We start from the raw sequence: 15,505 nt of genomic DNA, 5'->3' as shown, positions 1-15,505 counted from the left end.
CAGTGATTTATTAGTAATAAAGAAGGAAAACCCATGAAACACCAATTTATTCTTCCTCTAACTATTTTCTAAGAATGTCCAGTTAGTTTCCATAAAGGGAAAATACTGCCCCATTACCTGTATATTTTTACTTTGCTTACATTATTACTTACATGATAACACATTATTTACTTTAAGACTTTGAATAACTCCTGCCCATTAAGAAACCTAGACAATATAGTCACTAAATAGAACAGTGAAAATCTATGGAGAAGTCATATTGTGGTCATTTAGATTTTTTCTCTTTCCTAGAACCTAATATTTTTTAGGATATTGAACGGAATGTAAATGACATCAAAGATACTTCTGACATTTCCTATTCTGTGAACACATACCAAATACAGACCTGTAATTTTCCCCCATTGTTTTTGTGAGAGTAATTTCATTTGTATTAATCCTTTCTTTCAGGCTCAGCTCTGTGTGAGCACTCTGCAGAACTATGGCTTCCATATAAAGAGGAGCTCAGAGAGGAACTGGCCTCCAGAAAGCCAAATTACATCAAAGTACTCCCCCAGAACACGGTGGCATGTACAGAGTTGGGGTACTGCTGCCCATAGGAGGAGGGAACACACCTTTTCTTTTACAGATTTTAAATCCAGAAGAACAAAAGGTCTTTGAAAATCACAGCCATACCACTGAGGCACAGAAAAGGGATGCGGCCCAGGAATCTGCTCTTCTCTTCAGTGCATATGCATGGCAAATAGATGGGCATCATCTGCTTAATGAAAGGGTGTAGCTCTTGCAATATTTCTACCACCAGGATGCTAAACATACAACTCCCAAAAGATAAAACCTCAAAACCATAGATGCCTTGGTTTAACTGGGACATTAAAGAAATGCAGAAGTGTTAGAAATAAGAAGAAGCGATCATGAGAGTACGATGCTTTTAAACAGAAATTAGTCATCTGTCTGCCTGCGTTTGTAATTTAAAGAATAAAGCTATGTCTACATCAAACAAGTTTGTTTTTTTTTTTTTTCCCTAGAGGACATTGTGTTTAATCAAGATTTACTACCTTAGTAACCTTTTGTAAATGGTGAGGCATGACTGACAGAAGAGTAGGACTCGAAAAAGAAGATATTTAGGTTCAAATTCAGGTGTAAATATGTAAATTTCACTAATACAAGTTAGTGTGAGTATATATATATATTGATTTAAATTGAGCATTTTCTATATTCTGTGCAAGCAAGGAGCAGGTCATAAGTTGAAAGCAGAAAAACAAAGTAAATGTTTGTTTTGGTAAACCATGACAATGCCTGAAGGAGGTCTCATTCTATGTTTTGGGTCTCATTCTGATCCTGCCAACACTGCATCAGCATTATTCTGTCTATTAAAACTACATTAGTGTTCTGTTGGAAATGAAAATGCTTCAGTAAAACTTTCTTCAGACAGTTTTTTTTTTGTCTGAAAGCCTTTAGACTTAATTTCTTTTCCCTTCTAGTCTTTTTAAACAATAAAGCATCAATAAAACATCAGGTTATTTGCAGGTTCTGGAATATTTTTGCCTTACACAAAAGCACATTGGTTGGAACCTCCTGTGTTCTCATTCATCAGGTACTTCCATCGTAAAAAATGACATGAGTGTAGCAAAGATTTAAGCTTTTTTTTCTTTTTGTGCCACATAAAATTACATCTAAGTGGTCCAATTATTGCATTTTAAACAGCATTTTTTACTCTATTTCAGTTATATCCAAATGAATTTTTAGTATCATAGTAAATAGACACTAAAGCCCTGTGAGGGAGGAAAAAGCCCCACACACTTTCAAGCAACCAATTCAAGCCTGCATATTAATCTGTACCTTTAAATAAACAGCAATATTTAAGAGGAGTTGGGCACCTTGTTGTATTGTACAGAGACAGGGCTTGAACACCAGCACTGCAAAATGCCAGCTTTCAGCTTGTGCACTTCTGGACCCTTCAGAGCCATGAACTGACATTTGCAATCTTTGTCAGTCAAAAAAAAAAAGGCAAATTCACTTAAATTTAGTTCTGCCATTCAAATGGAATGAAGGTCATCACCTGCCCCTTTTGTGATTTGATTATCCAGGGACTGAGTTTATTTTCCTGAAGAAAGACACATTAAAAGGTCCCAATTCTGCAACTCTTGCCCCATCTCAGCAGCTCAATTGGCTTAAATTATTAATCATTAACTGACTTAGCTACTGCTATTTATCTAAGAGTACAAATTATTATATAGTCCTGAGCTGCTTATTTAAGCGTTTTTTCCTTTCCTAGAGCTCTCACAACCATTCTGAAAAACAATTAAATAAACTTTGAAATTGCAAAAATGAGTATATTAAATAAATAGAATTTATAATTCAATTACCTGCCTTATTCAAATGCTGTAGTTACATATTGTTTACATTACCCAAAACACTTTTATTGACTTCATTCATATAAATAAAGGCTACAGTCCAATCCTTCTACCCAAGAAGACTAGGTCACTCTGAAGCAAGCTCCTGAATTAAAAACCATTAGGTGTACAAAGTCTGGACCAAAGCATCATGCTTGAAAGGAGAAAAATGCTTGCAAGGATATGAAGAAAACATAGGCTCCACAATCCTCTCCATATGCTGCTCCTGACTCCATAGCATTCTTCTCTCATCTTTACAGAAGCCCTGAACATTTGGGGGTTAGATGTGCAGCAGACTATAGGCATCACTTTTTGGCCCAGTGCTTCTTGTAGGAAGTGGGTTTCCTGAGGTTACTATGAGACTGAACTTGACAGAAGCCGAAATCAAGGATACAGCAATGCCAGTGACAGTTAGAGCAGAGAGGAAAGCCTGCCCTGTGGAGGTGGACTCCTTCATGGATTAAAAACTATCTGTAACAGGGAGAGTTTTTACTTCTTTACCTGCCACACTGAACTCCTAATCTCTTCTCCTTCCAGGGACAGCTACATCAGAAACACCCTGAGAGACCTCAGCAGAACTGGCAATATTGCCTTGAATACTTCCTATTGCAGATGGGACCAAGGATGGGTTTTCTAATGACTTCGGCAACATACCGAAACAAGACCTCTGGGGATAATATTAAGGATTTCTCAATAGTTAGCCCATAACCTGCTATCTGAACACACAAGCGGATTTTTAGAATGCATTTTTTCACTACACTGCACTGAAGGGGACATCCTATAGGTGCACCATAGGTCAGGTTCCAGTGTTGCAGTGCTCTGCCATGAAATAAGAAAGCTCATTCATTAGCATATGAATCAGCTCTCCACAGAAAGTGGTAGAACTGCAGGAGAGGAAAAGCCATTTTGCTTTAATAATAACAGCCTGTAAGAGGCAATCCCAGGTACAAAATGATCAAGTGACCAGAGCCAGTTCAGTGAAGAATGATAGCATTTTATGCTCAACACTTCAAGATTAAAGTCTTTAGTTAGCTAAGCATAATGTGAATCAGTTTCATGTATAATGCATTGTGTGAGCCTGTAGCCACTGTGATACAATGTAAGCAATTCCATTTAGTGCAATTTGACTATAGCTAGTACAGAATAATTGGAGTCAGTTTCTAGCATGCTAGGATTTGAGTCAAATATGATATGGAAAAGATTTTGATACATAATAATAGGGAAGCAAAGATAACAAGCAGTGATGTGTATGAATAGTTGGTAAGTTATAATACAGACGTCATTTTAATAAGGTATGATGTGATTATGAATCCAGTGTTTTTACACACAGATAAAAGACTAATCCATAATGGTAAAGAAAGGCAACTATTAGGAAACAGTACAAATAATGGCCCCACAGCTGCATTTGAGGGGAAGCTGACATCGAATACTGCAGTTTTCTCAAATGTAAGAGTGATGGAATAAACATCTACCAGAGAATAAACATGTCTACTCAAGTGAGCACAGGACATGTTCAGAGCAGTTCCTCACACTGCAGGGGTGCTGTTAATGGTGCACTGGGTGATTCCAACTCCTGCTCAAGAATTCAGCCCTTTCCATTCTTTTTCTACCATTATTAGAAGCAGTTGTGATAGTTCTAACCCCTTTGGTACTCTGGGCCTCAATTTTACAATCTGGTGTGCAAATATAATAGTTTAAAGACGTGCATCTTCCATGAGGTTAATAATGTATGACTAGTTGAAATACTACAGCATTTTAAAGTAAGCATATAAACATTAACATGACAGATCTGCATGTAAACATTGTTGGCTTTCTAAAATTACTTCTAAAAACAAAAAAAAAACTTGCTATTATTGTGACTTGTGATTCCATTGGTTTTAAGTCCAACAGACACTAGTTCATTGAAATTTTTTTTCTCTTCCTAACTTTTCACTAGTCTAACCCTGTGTACATGAGAAGAGCTCATTTATGAGCATGTGCTAATCAGTTCTGACTACAAGTTTAAGTCATCCCTGAGCAAACAGAAAACTATTCAGCTTAGCAATAAAGTTAAATAATTATTACCAGGCTATGTGATGTGACTACAATGTGACATTGAAATGACTATGGTGTGATTAGAATAAGAATGCTATATGCCTCTGATGTTACTAGAATGAGGCTATAAAACGTCTGTGATGCCATACTGCTGTGATATGACTAGTGTCAGGAAAAATGTGTGTATTATTAATGCATACATAAACATGCCATATTTCAGAAGCAGACTGCATTACACAGAATGCTAGCAGTTCTAATTATCTCCTTTATTAATGGCTATTCTGCTTTGTATTTTAAAAGACAAAAGAACTGCATACTTAATTCATTCACAGAATTCTTTTTCTAAGTAGTTTGGCAGTAAGGTTGCTCCTTCATGTCACTTGCTTGACTTTCAATGCCAGGGCTCTAGCCATCCTTCTTGTATTACATAATGAACATTTTTCTTAAACTATTATTAGATCCAGTTCCGTTTTCTAACATTACTTGATGTCATCAAAACCAGGATCAATTTTTTTTTCTGTGTGTAACTGTAAGAAGAGTATTTTGGACACAACTACAAAGCACAGCCAAACTGAGAATGTTTAATCTTTACGCATCATGGGATTACAGGATGTGCAATGCTCACATACAGTGTCTGCATCCATATACCTTGCAAGGATATGTACATTTATCAGTATGTGGCACACAATTCCAAACCATGCAAATTACTGACCTCTGAGAGGTACAAGCACCTCCCACCATTTGTTAATAGTGCATCCTATGTGCAGACACATATGGGAGTCTAAGAGCCTGCACATGAAAATGTAAAATCTTCAAGGTAGAACTCTGATCTTTAGCTCACCAGTGCTATCCACTGAAAATGTGCAAATGTGATAGTACCACAAACAGAAAAAGTCAAATGCTGATGTTATCTTTGTTTTTTTCCTATGCATATATATTTGAAAGGCTTAACCAGAAGCAGCAGCCAGCGTGGCCACGTACCTGAGTATACTAAATTGCATAGGTTCTAGCATACAGCTTGTAAATTCAAGATGAGAAAAGCTAGCAATAAAAGCACAGTCAAATAAAGGTTCATTCATGCTTCTGAAAACGTTGAAAAAGGCACTACATATAATGCACTATAGATAATGCACTATAATCATCTTCTTGTCACACTTTTGAGGTCACTCATATCATAATACATTGTCATTTTATTACAGCGTCTTCCAGGCATGTGATGCTTCTTTGTGGCTAGCTGGATAATTTACCTGTGTCATTTATGGGGAAGGCGAAACGATCACTTTTATTATTTATCAAACCACAGAGAGGAGGAATCTTTTCCAGTTCAATGTTTAAGCAGACAAAACCCAAACCAGCAGAGTAGCTCTCTCCCTCCCTTGGCGAGCGTCTCGGCTGACCCTTCGGGAAAGGGAAGGAGAAAGGTGTGCAGGCGTAAATGGGAGCCGAGACAGGGCTGGAGTCAGAGCGGCCTGAATTATAGATGAAAGGGCATGTATTAAATATAAGGCCGAACCGGGGGAAGGCGGGCCGGGGCAGGCGATTGCCTCCGAACCTGCGCGGCGCCGGGTGGCGGCCCCACGGCCACCGCTGCGCTCCGCGCCGGGCCCGACTCGCACCACGGGCGGTCGCGCTGCCCCGCGCAAGCGACACCGAGCACGCATTGAGGCATCCCCCGCCCCCCCAAACCTCAAGCCGCACCACCAACCCAAACGCACACCGAGCCCTTATTTCCAAATTACGCCACAGCCACGCGCAAACCCGACGCTGCTTTCCGCCCCCTCCGCGCCCCACGGGGCGCTGCGCCCCCGACCGCGGAGCGCTCGCCCGCCCTCCGCCCGCGTGTGTCCGTCGCACTCCTCCCGCGGAACGCCCCGCTCCCGCCGCGTCCCCGCGTCCCCTCGCCCCCGCCGGTCCCCTCCGCGCGGCGCGCAGCCTCCTCCCGCCCGGCCGGGCCGGGGAGCGACGTGCCCGGCGGCCAATGCCGCGGCCGCGCTCCGCCATCCACCGCCCCCGCCGGCGCGGGCCAATGCGGTGCGGCGGGAGGGGTGGCCTCGCGCCGCTCCCACCCTCCCTCTGGGCTTATTGAGAGTTATATCAAGAATTTCAGTTCAGAGAGAGAGAGGGAGAAGGAAAGAGCGTATGTGAGGGAGAGAGGCTTGGAGGGAGGGAGGGAGGGAGAGAAGGAGGGAGGGAGGGAGGAGGGAAAGCGCCGCCGCTTCCTCCCGTCACTAAAGCAATAACCTATTAGGATTTCTTTTTTTGATTTTTTTTTTTAATTTTTTTAAAATTTTTTTGGGAAACTGTCACCCCAGAGCTAAAGAGGGAGAAGCACCGCCAGACCAACTCTTGCCATTTCCAGTGAGAAGTTGCAGACTTCATGTAGCTGCCTCTGCTCTGCCGAGAGAGGGACGGGAATGGTGTGCAGTGCAGAGTGGAAAATACCCCCGCTCTAAGAAGTGCACCGGATTTTTCTCTTGCTGTTTGTTTGGGTTGTTGCGTGCACGTTAGGCACCCAAAGGATCGCCGTTTCACAGGAATGAAACGTGGAGAGGATGACTAACGACAGAACTGTGAATTTGTTCCCTGGAGTTGCTAATTTGCCACCCCGAAGCAACACATATCTCGAGGAGGAAACGTTTGGCTGCTGCTGATTTCTCCAAAACTGGTGGTTTACCAGATGCATTGTGCTGTATCTGCTGGAACAGATCATTGCTTAGCTGCAGCAGATCGTCAAAGGTAGACAACTAACGTAAGTGCAAAGTTACCCTTAAGCTGGGATACATTTTCTTTAAAGAAAAAAAAAAAAAGCCAACAGTCAGTATATTTATCTAGGGAAAGAATCTGTGGTTGGGATTTTGTTGATGTTGGTGGGAAAGGCTCACCTACTCGCCGTCTCTGCATCCCTACCTGCATTACTCTGCTGGAAGTAATCACAGGCATCAGTTACCGTGCAGCTTAATGCAGATAAGATTAGTGCTTAGGGCTGCCTAGTTCCGTCAAACTGTAAGTGCTGGCAGCCTTGCACCCCGATAATGCGCGGTTAGCAGTGCATGCAAACAGAAGTCTGTCAGTCGCTTGCCTTGTCTTTTTTTTTTTTTTTCTTCCACCTGCATTATTAGTCTGCAGTATTTATATGTGGCAGCTGCTAATATCATCCTGAAGGGAGACCGGTGTCAATGGGGAAAGGCTGCACATTTTTTCCTCCTCATGTCATCAGAAAACATATATATTCCCCCCATCTGTAAACATACTTCCTGCTTCTAAGTTACATTTGGAATTTCTAGCCTCCTGATTTAGACTGTGTTTAAAAAAAAAATAAAGTTTTAGGTTATTAAACAGAAGGAGAAGTATCCAACATCTGGAGAAGAAACATTGAGCCGAGAGTGTAAGAAACTGTAAGTCCTGTTATTGTCTCATCAGTTAACAGGGATGTGAAGTAGCCAGTGACGACTGCTGCAGCAGCAGCACGTCCGGGTGGTTATTTCCCAGTATGATAGCTATAGAGGGGCATGCAAGGCACAGTGAGCAGAGAAAAATCTGGTTAGCAAGAGCTAAAAAATACATATGGAAGCAAAGAGCAAATTACATTTGGCAGCTGGCATAGCAGTTAGAATCTAGAAGTTGCCCGGGAAGGTTTTTTACTTGCACCAAATGACTCGGTGGAGGAGGGTAGAGGGGGAATGCACTTTACGGATTACATGTGTACCAAGAAATTATTCAGAAAGTATGTGTCGAAACAGTAGCTACCCTTAATCCTGCAAGTAGTTATTTTCATTCGTGCTCTGAGCAATGCAGCCGATGGGATACTGGTGCATTTGTCCGGAGGGCTTGCTTGTAAAAGGGAGCAGTAGGAAAATGTACTGCTGGAAGTGTGCATTGCAAAAACAAGTAGTAGTTGGAGATTGTGGATTTATCATGCCTAAAAAAACAATAATGCTGTTCTGTGTGGTTGTGTTGACAGTGATGCCTCCAAATAAGAAATGAGATGTAATGCATCCTGCAGTCCATGCATGCCTCCTCTTGCAAATCGCGCATCATTCCTCTCTGGAAACCTTTAAGTCCTAAAATCCGTGGAAAGAGAATAAAAACATTATCATGGACCTGAGGGATTTTTACCTGTTGGCCGCTTTGATTGCCTGTTTAAGGCTGGATTCTGCTATAGCTCAAGAACTTATTTACACTATTAGAGAGGAGCTGCCTGAAAACGTGCCCATAGGGAACATACCAAAGGACCTGAACATTTCTCATATCAATGCTGCCACAGGGACCAGTGCCAGCCTTGTCTACAGACTGGTCTCTAAAGCAGGGGATGCACCTCTGGTCAAAGTGTCCAGTAACACGGGGGAAATCTTTACAACATCTAACAGAATAGACAGAGAAAAACTATGTGCTGGAGCTTCCTATGCAGAAGAAAATGAATGTTTCTTTGAACTTGAAGTAGTGATTCTCCCCAATGACTTTTTTAGGCTGATCAAAATAAAAATCATTGTAAAGGATACTAATGACAATGCGCCTATGTTTCCATCCCCTGTTATCAATATCTCCATCCCAGAAAACACTCTGATCAACAGTCGCTTTCCAATCCCATCAGCAACAGATCCTGACACAGGTTTCAATGGTGTGCAGCACTATGAGTTGTTAAATGGGCAGAGTGTCTTTGGACTGGATATTGTAGAAACTCCAGAAGGGGAGAAATGGCCTCAGCTAATTGTGCAGCAGAACTTGGACAGAGAGCAAAAGGACACCTACGTGATGAAAATCAAAGTGGAGGATGGAGGTACCCCCCAGAAATCCAGCACAGCTATCCTGCAAGTCACAGTAAGTGATGTCAATGATAACAGGCCAGTCTTTAAAGAGAGTCAAGTAGAGGTCCATATACCAGAGAATGCCCCTGTGGGCACGTCTGTAATTCAGCTTCATGCTACAGATGCTGATATAGGAAGCAATGCAGAAATCAGATATATTTTTGGTGCCCAAGTTGCCCCTGCAACCAAAAGATTTTTTGCTTTAAACAACACCACAGGGCTGATTACAGTTCAGAGGTCCTTAGATCGAGAAGAGACTGCTATTCACAAAGTGACAGTGCTGGCTAGTGATGGTAGCTCTACACCAGCTCGGGCAACTGTCACCATCAATGTCACTGATGTAAATGATAACCCTCCTAACATAGACCTCAGGTACATAATAAGTCCCATCAATGGCACAGTGTACTTATCTGAGAAAGATCCCATCAATACAAAGATTGCCCTAATTACGGTTTCAGATAAGGACACTGATGTGAATGGCAAAGTGATCTGTTTCATTGAGAGAGAGGTCCCCTTCCACTTGAAAGCAGTTTACGACAACCAGTATTTGTTAGAGACCTCTTCCTTGTTGGACTATGAGGGCACCAAAGAATTCAGCTTTAAAATTGTGGCTTCTGATTCTGGCAAGCCCAGTTTGAACCAGACTGCCCTGGTAAGAGTTAAGCTGGAGGATGAAAATGACAACCCTCCGATTTTCAGCCAGCCTGTAATTGAGCTGTCAGTTTCTGAAAACAACCGGCGTGGTCTATACTTAACAACTATTAGTGCCACAGATGAAGACAGTGGGAAAAATGCAGACATTGTTTATCAGCTTGGTCCTAACGCCTCCTTTTTCGATCTGGATCGAAAGACAGGAGTTTTGACAGCCTCCAGAGTTTTTGACAGAGAAGAGCAGGAACGTTTCATTTTCACTGTTACGGCCCGAGATAACGGCACCCCTCCTTTGCAGAGTCAAGCGGCTGTAATTGTTACTGTGTTGGACGAAAATGACAACAGTCCCAAATTTACTCATAATCATTTCCAGTTTTTCGTATCAGAGAACTTACCAAAGTATAGCACGGTGGGGGTGATCACAGTGACTGATGCAGATGCCGGGGAAAATAAAGCGGTGACCCTTTCCATCCTGAATGACAATGAAAACTTTGTGCTGGATCCATACTCCGGAGTTATAAAGTCCAACGTTTCTTTTGATAGAGAGCAGCAGAGCTCTTACACCTTTGATGTTAAGGCAGTGGATGGAGGGCAACCTCCTCGCTCTTCTACAGCAAAAGTAACAATAAACGTGATGGATGTTAATGATAACAGTCCTGTTGTCATCTACCCACCTTCTAATACTTCTTTTAAGTTAGTGCCACTCACAGCAATTCCAGGATCGGTGGTAGCTGAAGTCTTTGCTGTGGATATAGACACTGGCATGAATGCTGAGCTGAAGTACACCATTGTAAGCGGCAATAACAAGGGTTTGTTTCGGATTGATCCAGTGACGGGTAATATCACTCTGGAAGAAAAACCAACTCCTAATGACGTGGGGCTGCATCGCTTAGTTGTCAACATAAGTGATTTGGGTTATCCCAAATCCCTTCATACTCTTGTGCTTGTATTTTTATATGTCAATGATACTGCTGGAAATGCCTCTTATATTTATGACTTGATACGCAGGACTATGGAAACACCTTTGGATCGGAACATAGGGGACAGTAGTCAACCCTACCAAAATGAGGACTATCTCACAATCATGATTGCTATTGTGGCTGGTGCCATGGTTGTCATAGTGGTGATATTTGTCACAGTTCTTGTTCGCTGTCGACATGCGTCCAGATTCAAAGCTGCCCAGAGGAGCAAGCAAGGTGCTGAGTGGATGTCTCCCAATCAGGAAAACAAGCAAAACAAGAAAAAGAAAAGGAAGAAAAGGAAATCTCCAAAGAGCTCCCTTTTGAACTTTGTGACCATTGAGGAGTCCAAACCTGATGATGCAGTTCATGAACCTATCAACGGGACAATAAGCCTTCCAGCAGAGCTGGAGGAGCAAAGTATAGGAAGATTTGACTGGGGCACAGCACCACCATCAACCTTTAAGCCTAACAGTCCTGATCTTGCCAAGCATTACAAATCTGCTTCTCCGCAGTCTGCTTTTCATCTCAAACCTGACACTCCAGTTTCAGTGAAAAAGCACCATGTGATTCAGGAACTCCCGTTGGACAACACCTTTGTTGGTGGTTGTGACACCCTTTCCAAACGCTCTTCCACTAGTTCAGATCACTTCAGTGCCTCAGAGTGCAGTTCCCAAGGAGGCTTCAAGACAAAGGGCCCCTTACACACCAGACAGGTAAACGAGCACTTTTACTGGTCTATAAGTACTGCATACAAGTGCCCGATCAACCAGTATTAAAAGTGCCACTGTGTTGTGGGTTGTTTTTTTTGTTTTGTTTCATTCTAATTTAATTTAGTTAACATTATGGGGGGAACAAAAAAACCCTAAACCAAACACCAAAAACAAGAACAAACAAACAAAAACCTTGACCTCTTTATCATTTACCTGGGGCTTAACCATGTGTTTGCAAAATGCCTCTGATACTTTGGGTTTTGAAGAATTTTGATTGTTAGAGGACTGCTATGCCTCCGTGCATGTGCACATACATGTGCGTAAGCAAAACTGAAAAAAATACTTTTTTTTTTCTCCCCAGTATTTAACTGTCCAATTGTAAAACATATTGAAGAACTGTTTCCGTATGTGCTCAATTTCAGTCTGAAATTTGACTGTTTCAAGGTTGAAGGAATATGTACATGGTTTCAAATTTCAAAGCGAATTGGCTTGAATTTCTTCTGCTGTTCAAGCTGATTTGGAACCTTGCTAAATTAGTGTTACTAAAAGGGTTATTTTTTTTTTCCCTAACAAAGACAGCCAAATTTCCAAGTTACTTCATTAGTGAAGCACGTGGTTTATTGGTAGGATATAACTAAGCCATACGTAAGTCTTCCTCCTGTTTGAGTTCAACATGATTTTGTTGTAATAGATGGAAGTTGGTATCACATAGATAGTTTGCTGCATATTTTAAAAAATGGCCAAAGCATACTTTTGAAAGGAACGCGTTCTCTGAATACATCTGAATTATGCAGGAAAAAGAAAAGAAGTCAATCCATTGTAAATATTTTCTCATCTTAGTAATGCATAAGTGATCTGACATATCTCATTTTAAACTGTGAAACACGCCATATGAAGAGGGATTAGGAAGCTCTGAGAGACTCATATTTCAACCAAATCCAGCATTAGGTGTGGTTGCTTTTTTTTTTTTTTTTTTTTCTTTCTTTAGGTCTAATAACTCATTGCTAATAAAGATTTAAATGCGGTGCTGTCTTAATTTATTTTACGGGCGCTCGTCTTGCGGGCTCCACGGGAGCGCGCGCGCGCGGCCCGTAGGTGGCGCCAAGGCACCGCGCGGCGCGCGCTGGCCCCGCGCCAGCCCTGCGGAGGCTGCGGGGCCGGGAGCGCGCGAGGGAGCCCGGCCCGCGCACCGGACACCGGCCTGTGCGCCGGACACCGGCCTGTGCACCGGACACCGGCCTGTGTGCCGGACACTGGCCTGTGCGCCGGACACCGGCCTGTACACCGGACACCGGCCTGTGTGCCGGACACCGGCCTGTGCGCCGGACACCGGCCCGCGCGCCGGGCACCGGCCTGTGCGCCGGACACCGGCCCGCAGACCGGACACCGGCCTGTGCACCGGACACCGGCCTGTGCGCCGGACACCGGCCTGTACACCGGACACCGGCCTGTGCACCGGACACCGGCCCGTGCACCGGACACCGGCCTGTGCGCCGGGCACCGGCCTGTGCACCGGGCACCGGCCTGTGCACCGGACACCGGCCCGTGCACCGGACACCGGCCTGTGCGCCGGGCACCGGCCTGTGCACCGGGCACCGGCCTGTGCACCGGACACCGGCCTGTGTGCCGGACACCGGCCTGCGCGCCGGACACCGGCCCGCTGTGCGCCTGGGCCGGCCCGCACGCCGGACACCGGCCTGTGCGCCTGGGCCGGCCGGCTCCCTCGCTGCTCCGCCGCCACCGACGCTCCGTCGGTGCTGGGAGTCGCGTCCGTGCTCCTTGCGGGCGCACTGCCCTCAGAGGGACGGTGGTTTGTCTGGATTTACCAGGGATACGGATCCTAGGGAACCAAGCGAGACGCATTTAGGCTTGTCTTTGCAAAACGATTTTGACGGTAGCTGAGTTTAGGACAAAGTCATCCTCTTGCTGTTGCGTTAGCCTTATCTGAGATGAATGTGCTGTTCCCAGAACTGTGTCTTGACTTTGCCTGTCTGTAAGGTGTCACACTGACAAAGTGCTAAGAATAAAACAAGCACTTTGGAGGCAGTTCTGCTAAAGTAGCTGCTCTGACACAACTCCTTACGAGACACCGAAAACCCCACAGAAGAATCTCACGAACACCTAATCTCTCTGAGGGACTTTAAAGAAGGGTCTACTCCCTAAGCCATCTCACAGCACCGTGCACACACAGTCAGCATAAGTTAAAACAAAACTATTAAAATAAAAAAACCCCAAACATTTATAGAAGAGCTCTGCAAAGTATGTGTTTACTTGTCTGAAGTTTTCTCCTCAGTTTTAGTTGCAAAACATTATGCCTCCAAACCACACATTCCATTTCTCTTCTGAAGTTATTTTAATTTAGGCGTAAATTAGCTTAACAAACTCTATCAGAAAACTCAGACTTAACTCCTCATAGTATCTAGAGGCAGTTGGGACACCCAGAATTTTTTATCTGACAGAATGTGTAAGCTCTGCATGGCAAAATTGAACATGAGGGGAAAAATCTCCCACACCCATACAAAAACAACTGGCAGTATTTCCAGAGTTACCTCTGTTCATTACATTAAATACCTTGGTCTCCATTTAATAATATCTGTAATTATAACTACATATGGATCTGATTCAAATTTCACCGAGGTCTTAGTGTATCCTTTTTGAAGTCAGTAGATATTCATGATTGGGATTGCTCCCTGAAAAAAACTGTATTATTATATGTAAATGAAAATACAACTCTTAGGAAGACAGTTGCCTAATCTGACTTTGTATATTTTTATTCTGTGGGGAATGATACAGTGTCTTTTTGGGTTTTTTTCTCCCAGTGATGAGTGTTATAGGATGTAGTCTTTTTAGGCTTCCTTGTCAATTTTGGCTGGAGTACTATGATCATCAATGGTATTAATCATCAACAGTCTTCCTGTTCTTCTGTCTCTAATTCCTAAAATTATGATGCATCTTAGCTAATTCTCATTTTCACTAGAGTGAAATACACCATCATAGGTATTTTTAAAAAAATTGTGATAGAGTATGGTCTTTAAGCAAAGTATTCAGCTTTAAAGATCTTACTGAACAGTAGTGTGTGCTAATGCCACAGCATCTGAAAAAATTTTTACAAATTCCTTTAGGAAGAGATACTTAGTTCTGTGCCATTATACTGTTTTCTTCAGGTTTAACGTCTGCATCTAATGAGTTGAGTTAGGTTACTTATGTATATTCAGTAACTTGCTGGGTTTTGTAAAGAACATGGGAATTGTTGTGGATGATGTTGATATGGAAAGATTAAATATAGAATTAATATATGTCTAAGAAATACTAGCATCTCCACCTTTACTTACAACTTCTTCTAGTTCAAGGTAAATGTGCACACACAGTGTGTCTTGCAGATACATTTATATTAGCAAAGAGCTGAGACCTAAGTCAGCACTTGGACTTCATTCAAGCAAAATCTCAGTGCTTTTGATGGGCACGTGGCCCTAGAAATCTGTTATAACTGGGTCTTAAATCAAAAAGCATTTAGAATTGAAAATATATTGTTCATTTAAAAATTCTTAGATTTTTGGGGGTTTTGGGGGAGTTTTGGGTTTTTTTTTTTTTTTTTTTTTTGGTGGGCAATTTCTGTGCAATCATCAATAAATTTAGTGGAAATTCTGTGGTTAAGTTTTTACATGTGACTTTGAATTGTACAGACTGATGTTTCATAAGAACCCAGTATGAAAACCAAAGCCTCCTTCAAGTGCCTATCTTGCAGTAAACCTGGTGGATGCTCTGAAAAGAGCATTTTTGAATACTTGAACTTGGGATTGTTCTAAATGCTAATTCACATAATTAGGAGTATGGAAAGGATGTTGCACACCACCAGCTTGTATAGCTAAGCTTCCAAAATCAGTGTTATGACTCATAAAGAATACTGAAATCTATGCAGGCTTCTCAATCAGTGTTCTTTTCAGTATTTGATT

At 42.6% G+C, this 15,505-nt stretch overlaps 1 protein-coding gene across 11 annotated transcripts in view; it reads left to right on the top strand.

Moving 5' to 3' along the window:
- Positions 1 to 6,646: 6,646 nt before the first annotated feature.
- The window catches only part of PCDH9 (protocadherin 9), a 669,192-nt gene continuing 660,333 nt past the window's right edge, over positions 6,647 to 15,505 (top strand). For 5 of the 11 annotated variants that reach the window (XM_068182292.1, XM_068182293.1, XM_068182298.1 and 2 more), the window contains exons 1-2: positions 6,649 to 7,173; positions 8,386 to 11,555. In XM_068182292.1, coding sequence (XP_068038393.1) covers positions 8,520 to 11,555 — 3,036 coding nt within the window. In that variant the 5' untranslated portion in view covers positions 6,649 to 7,173; positions 8,386 to 8,519. Of the gene's footprint in view, positions 7,174 to 8,385; positions 11,556 to 15,505 lie in introns of all 11 variants that reach the window. The other 6 variants (XM_068182294.1, XM_068182300.1, XM_068182301.1 and 3 more) reach the window with 3 other exon arrangements.

The sequence above is a fragment of the Anomalospiza imberbis genome, chromosome 2 (genome assembly GCF_031753505.1).
Source record: "Anomalospiza imberbis isolate Cuckoo-Finch-1a 21T00152 chromosome 2, ASM3175350v1, whole genome shotgun sequence".
Classification (NCBI taxonomy): domain Eukaryota; kingdom Metazoa; phylum Chordata; class Aves; order Passeriformes; family Viduidae; genus Anomalospiza; species Anomalospiza imberbis.
This window is presented reverse-complemented; position numbering and strand designations above follow the sequence as displayed.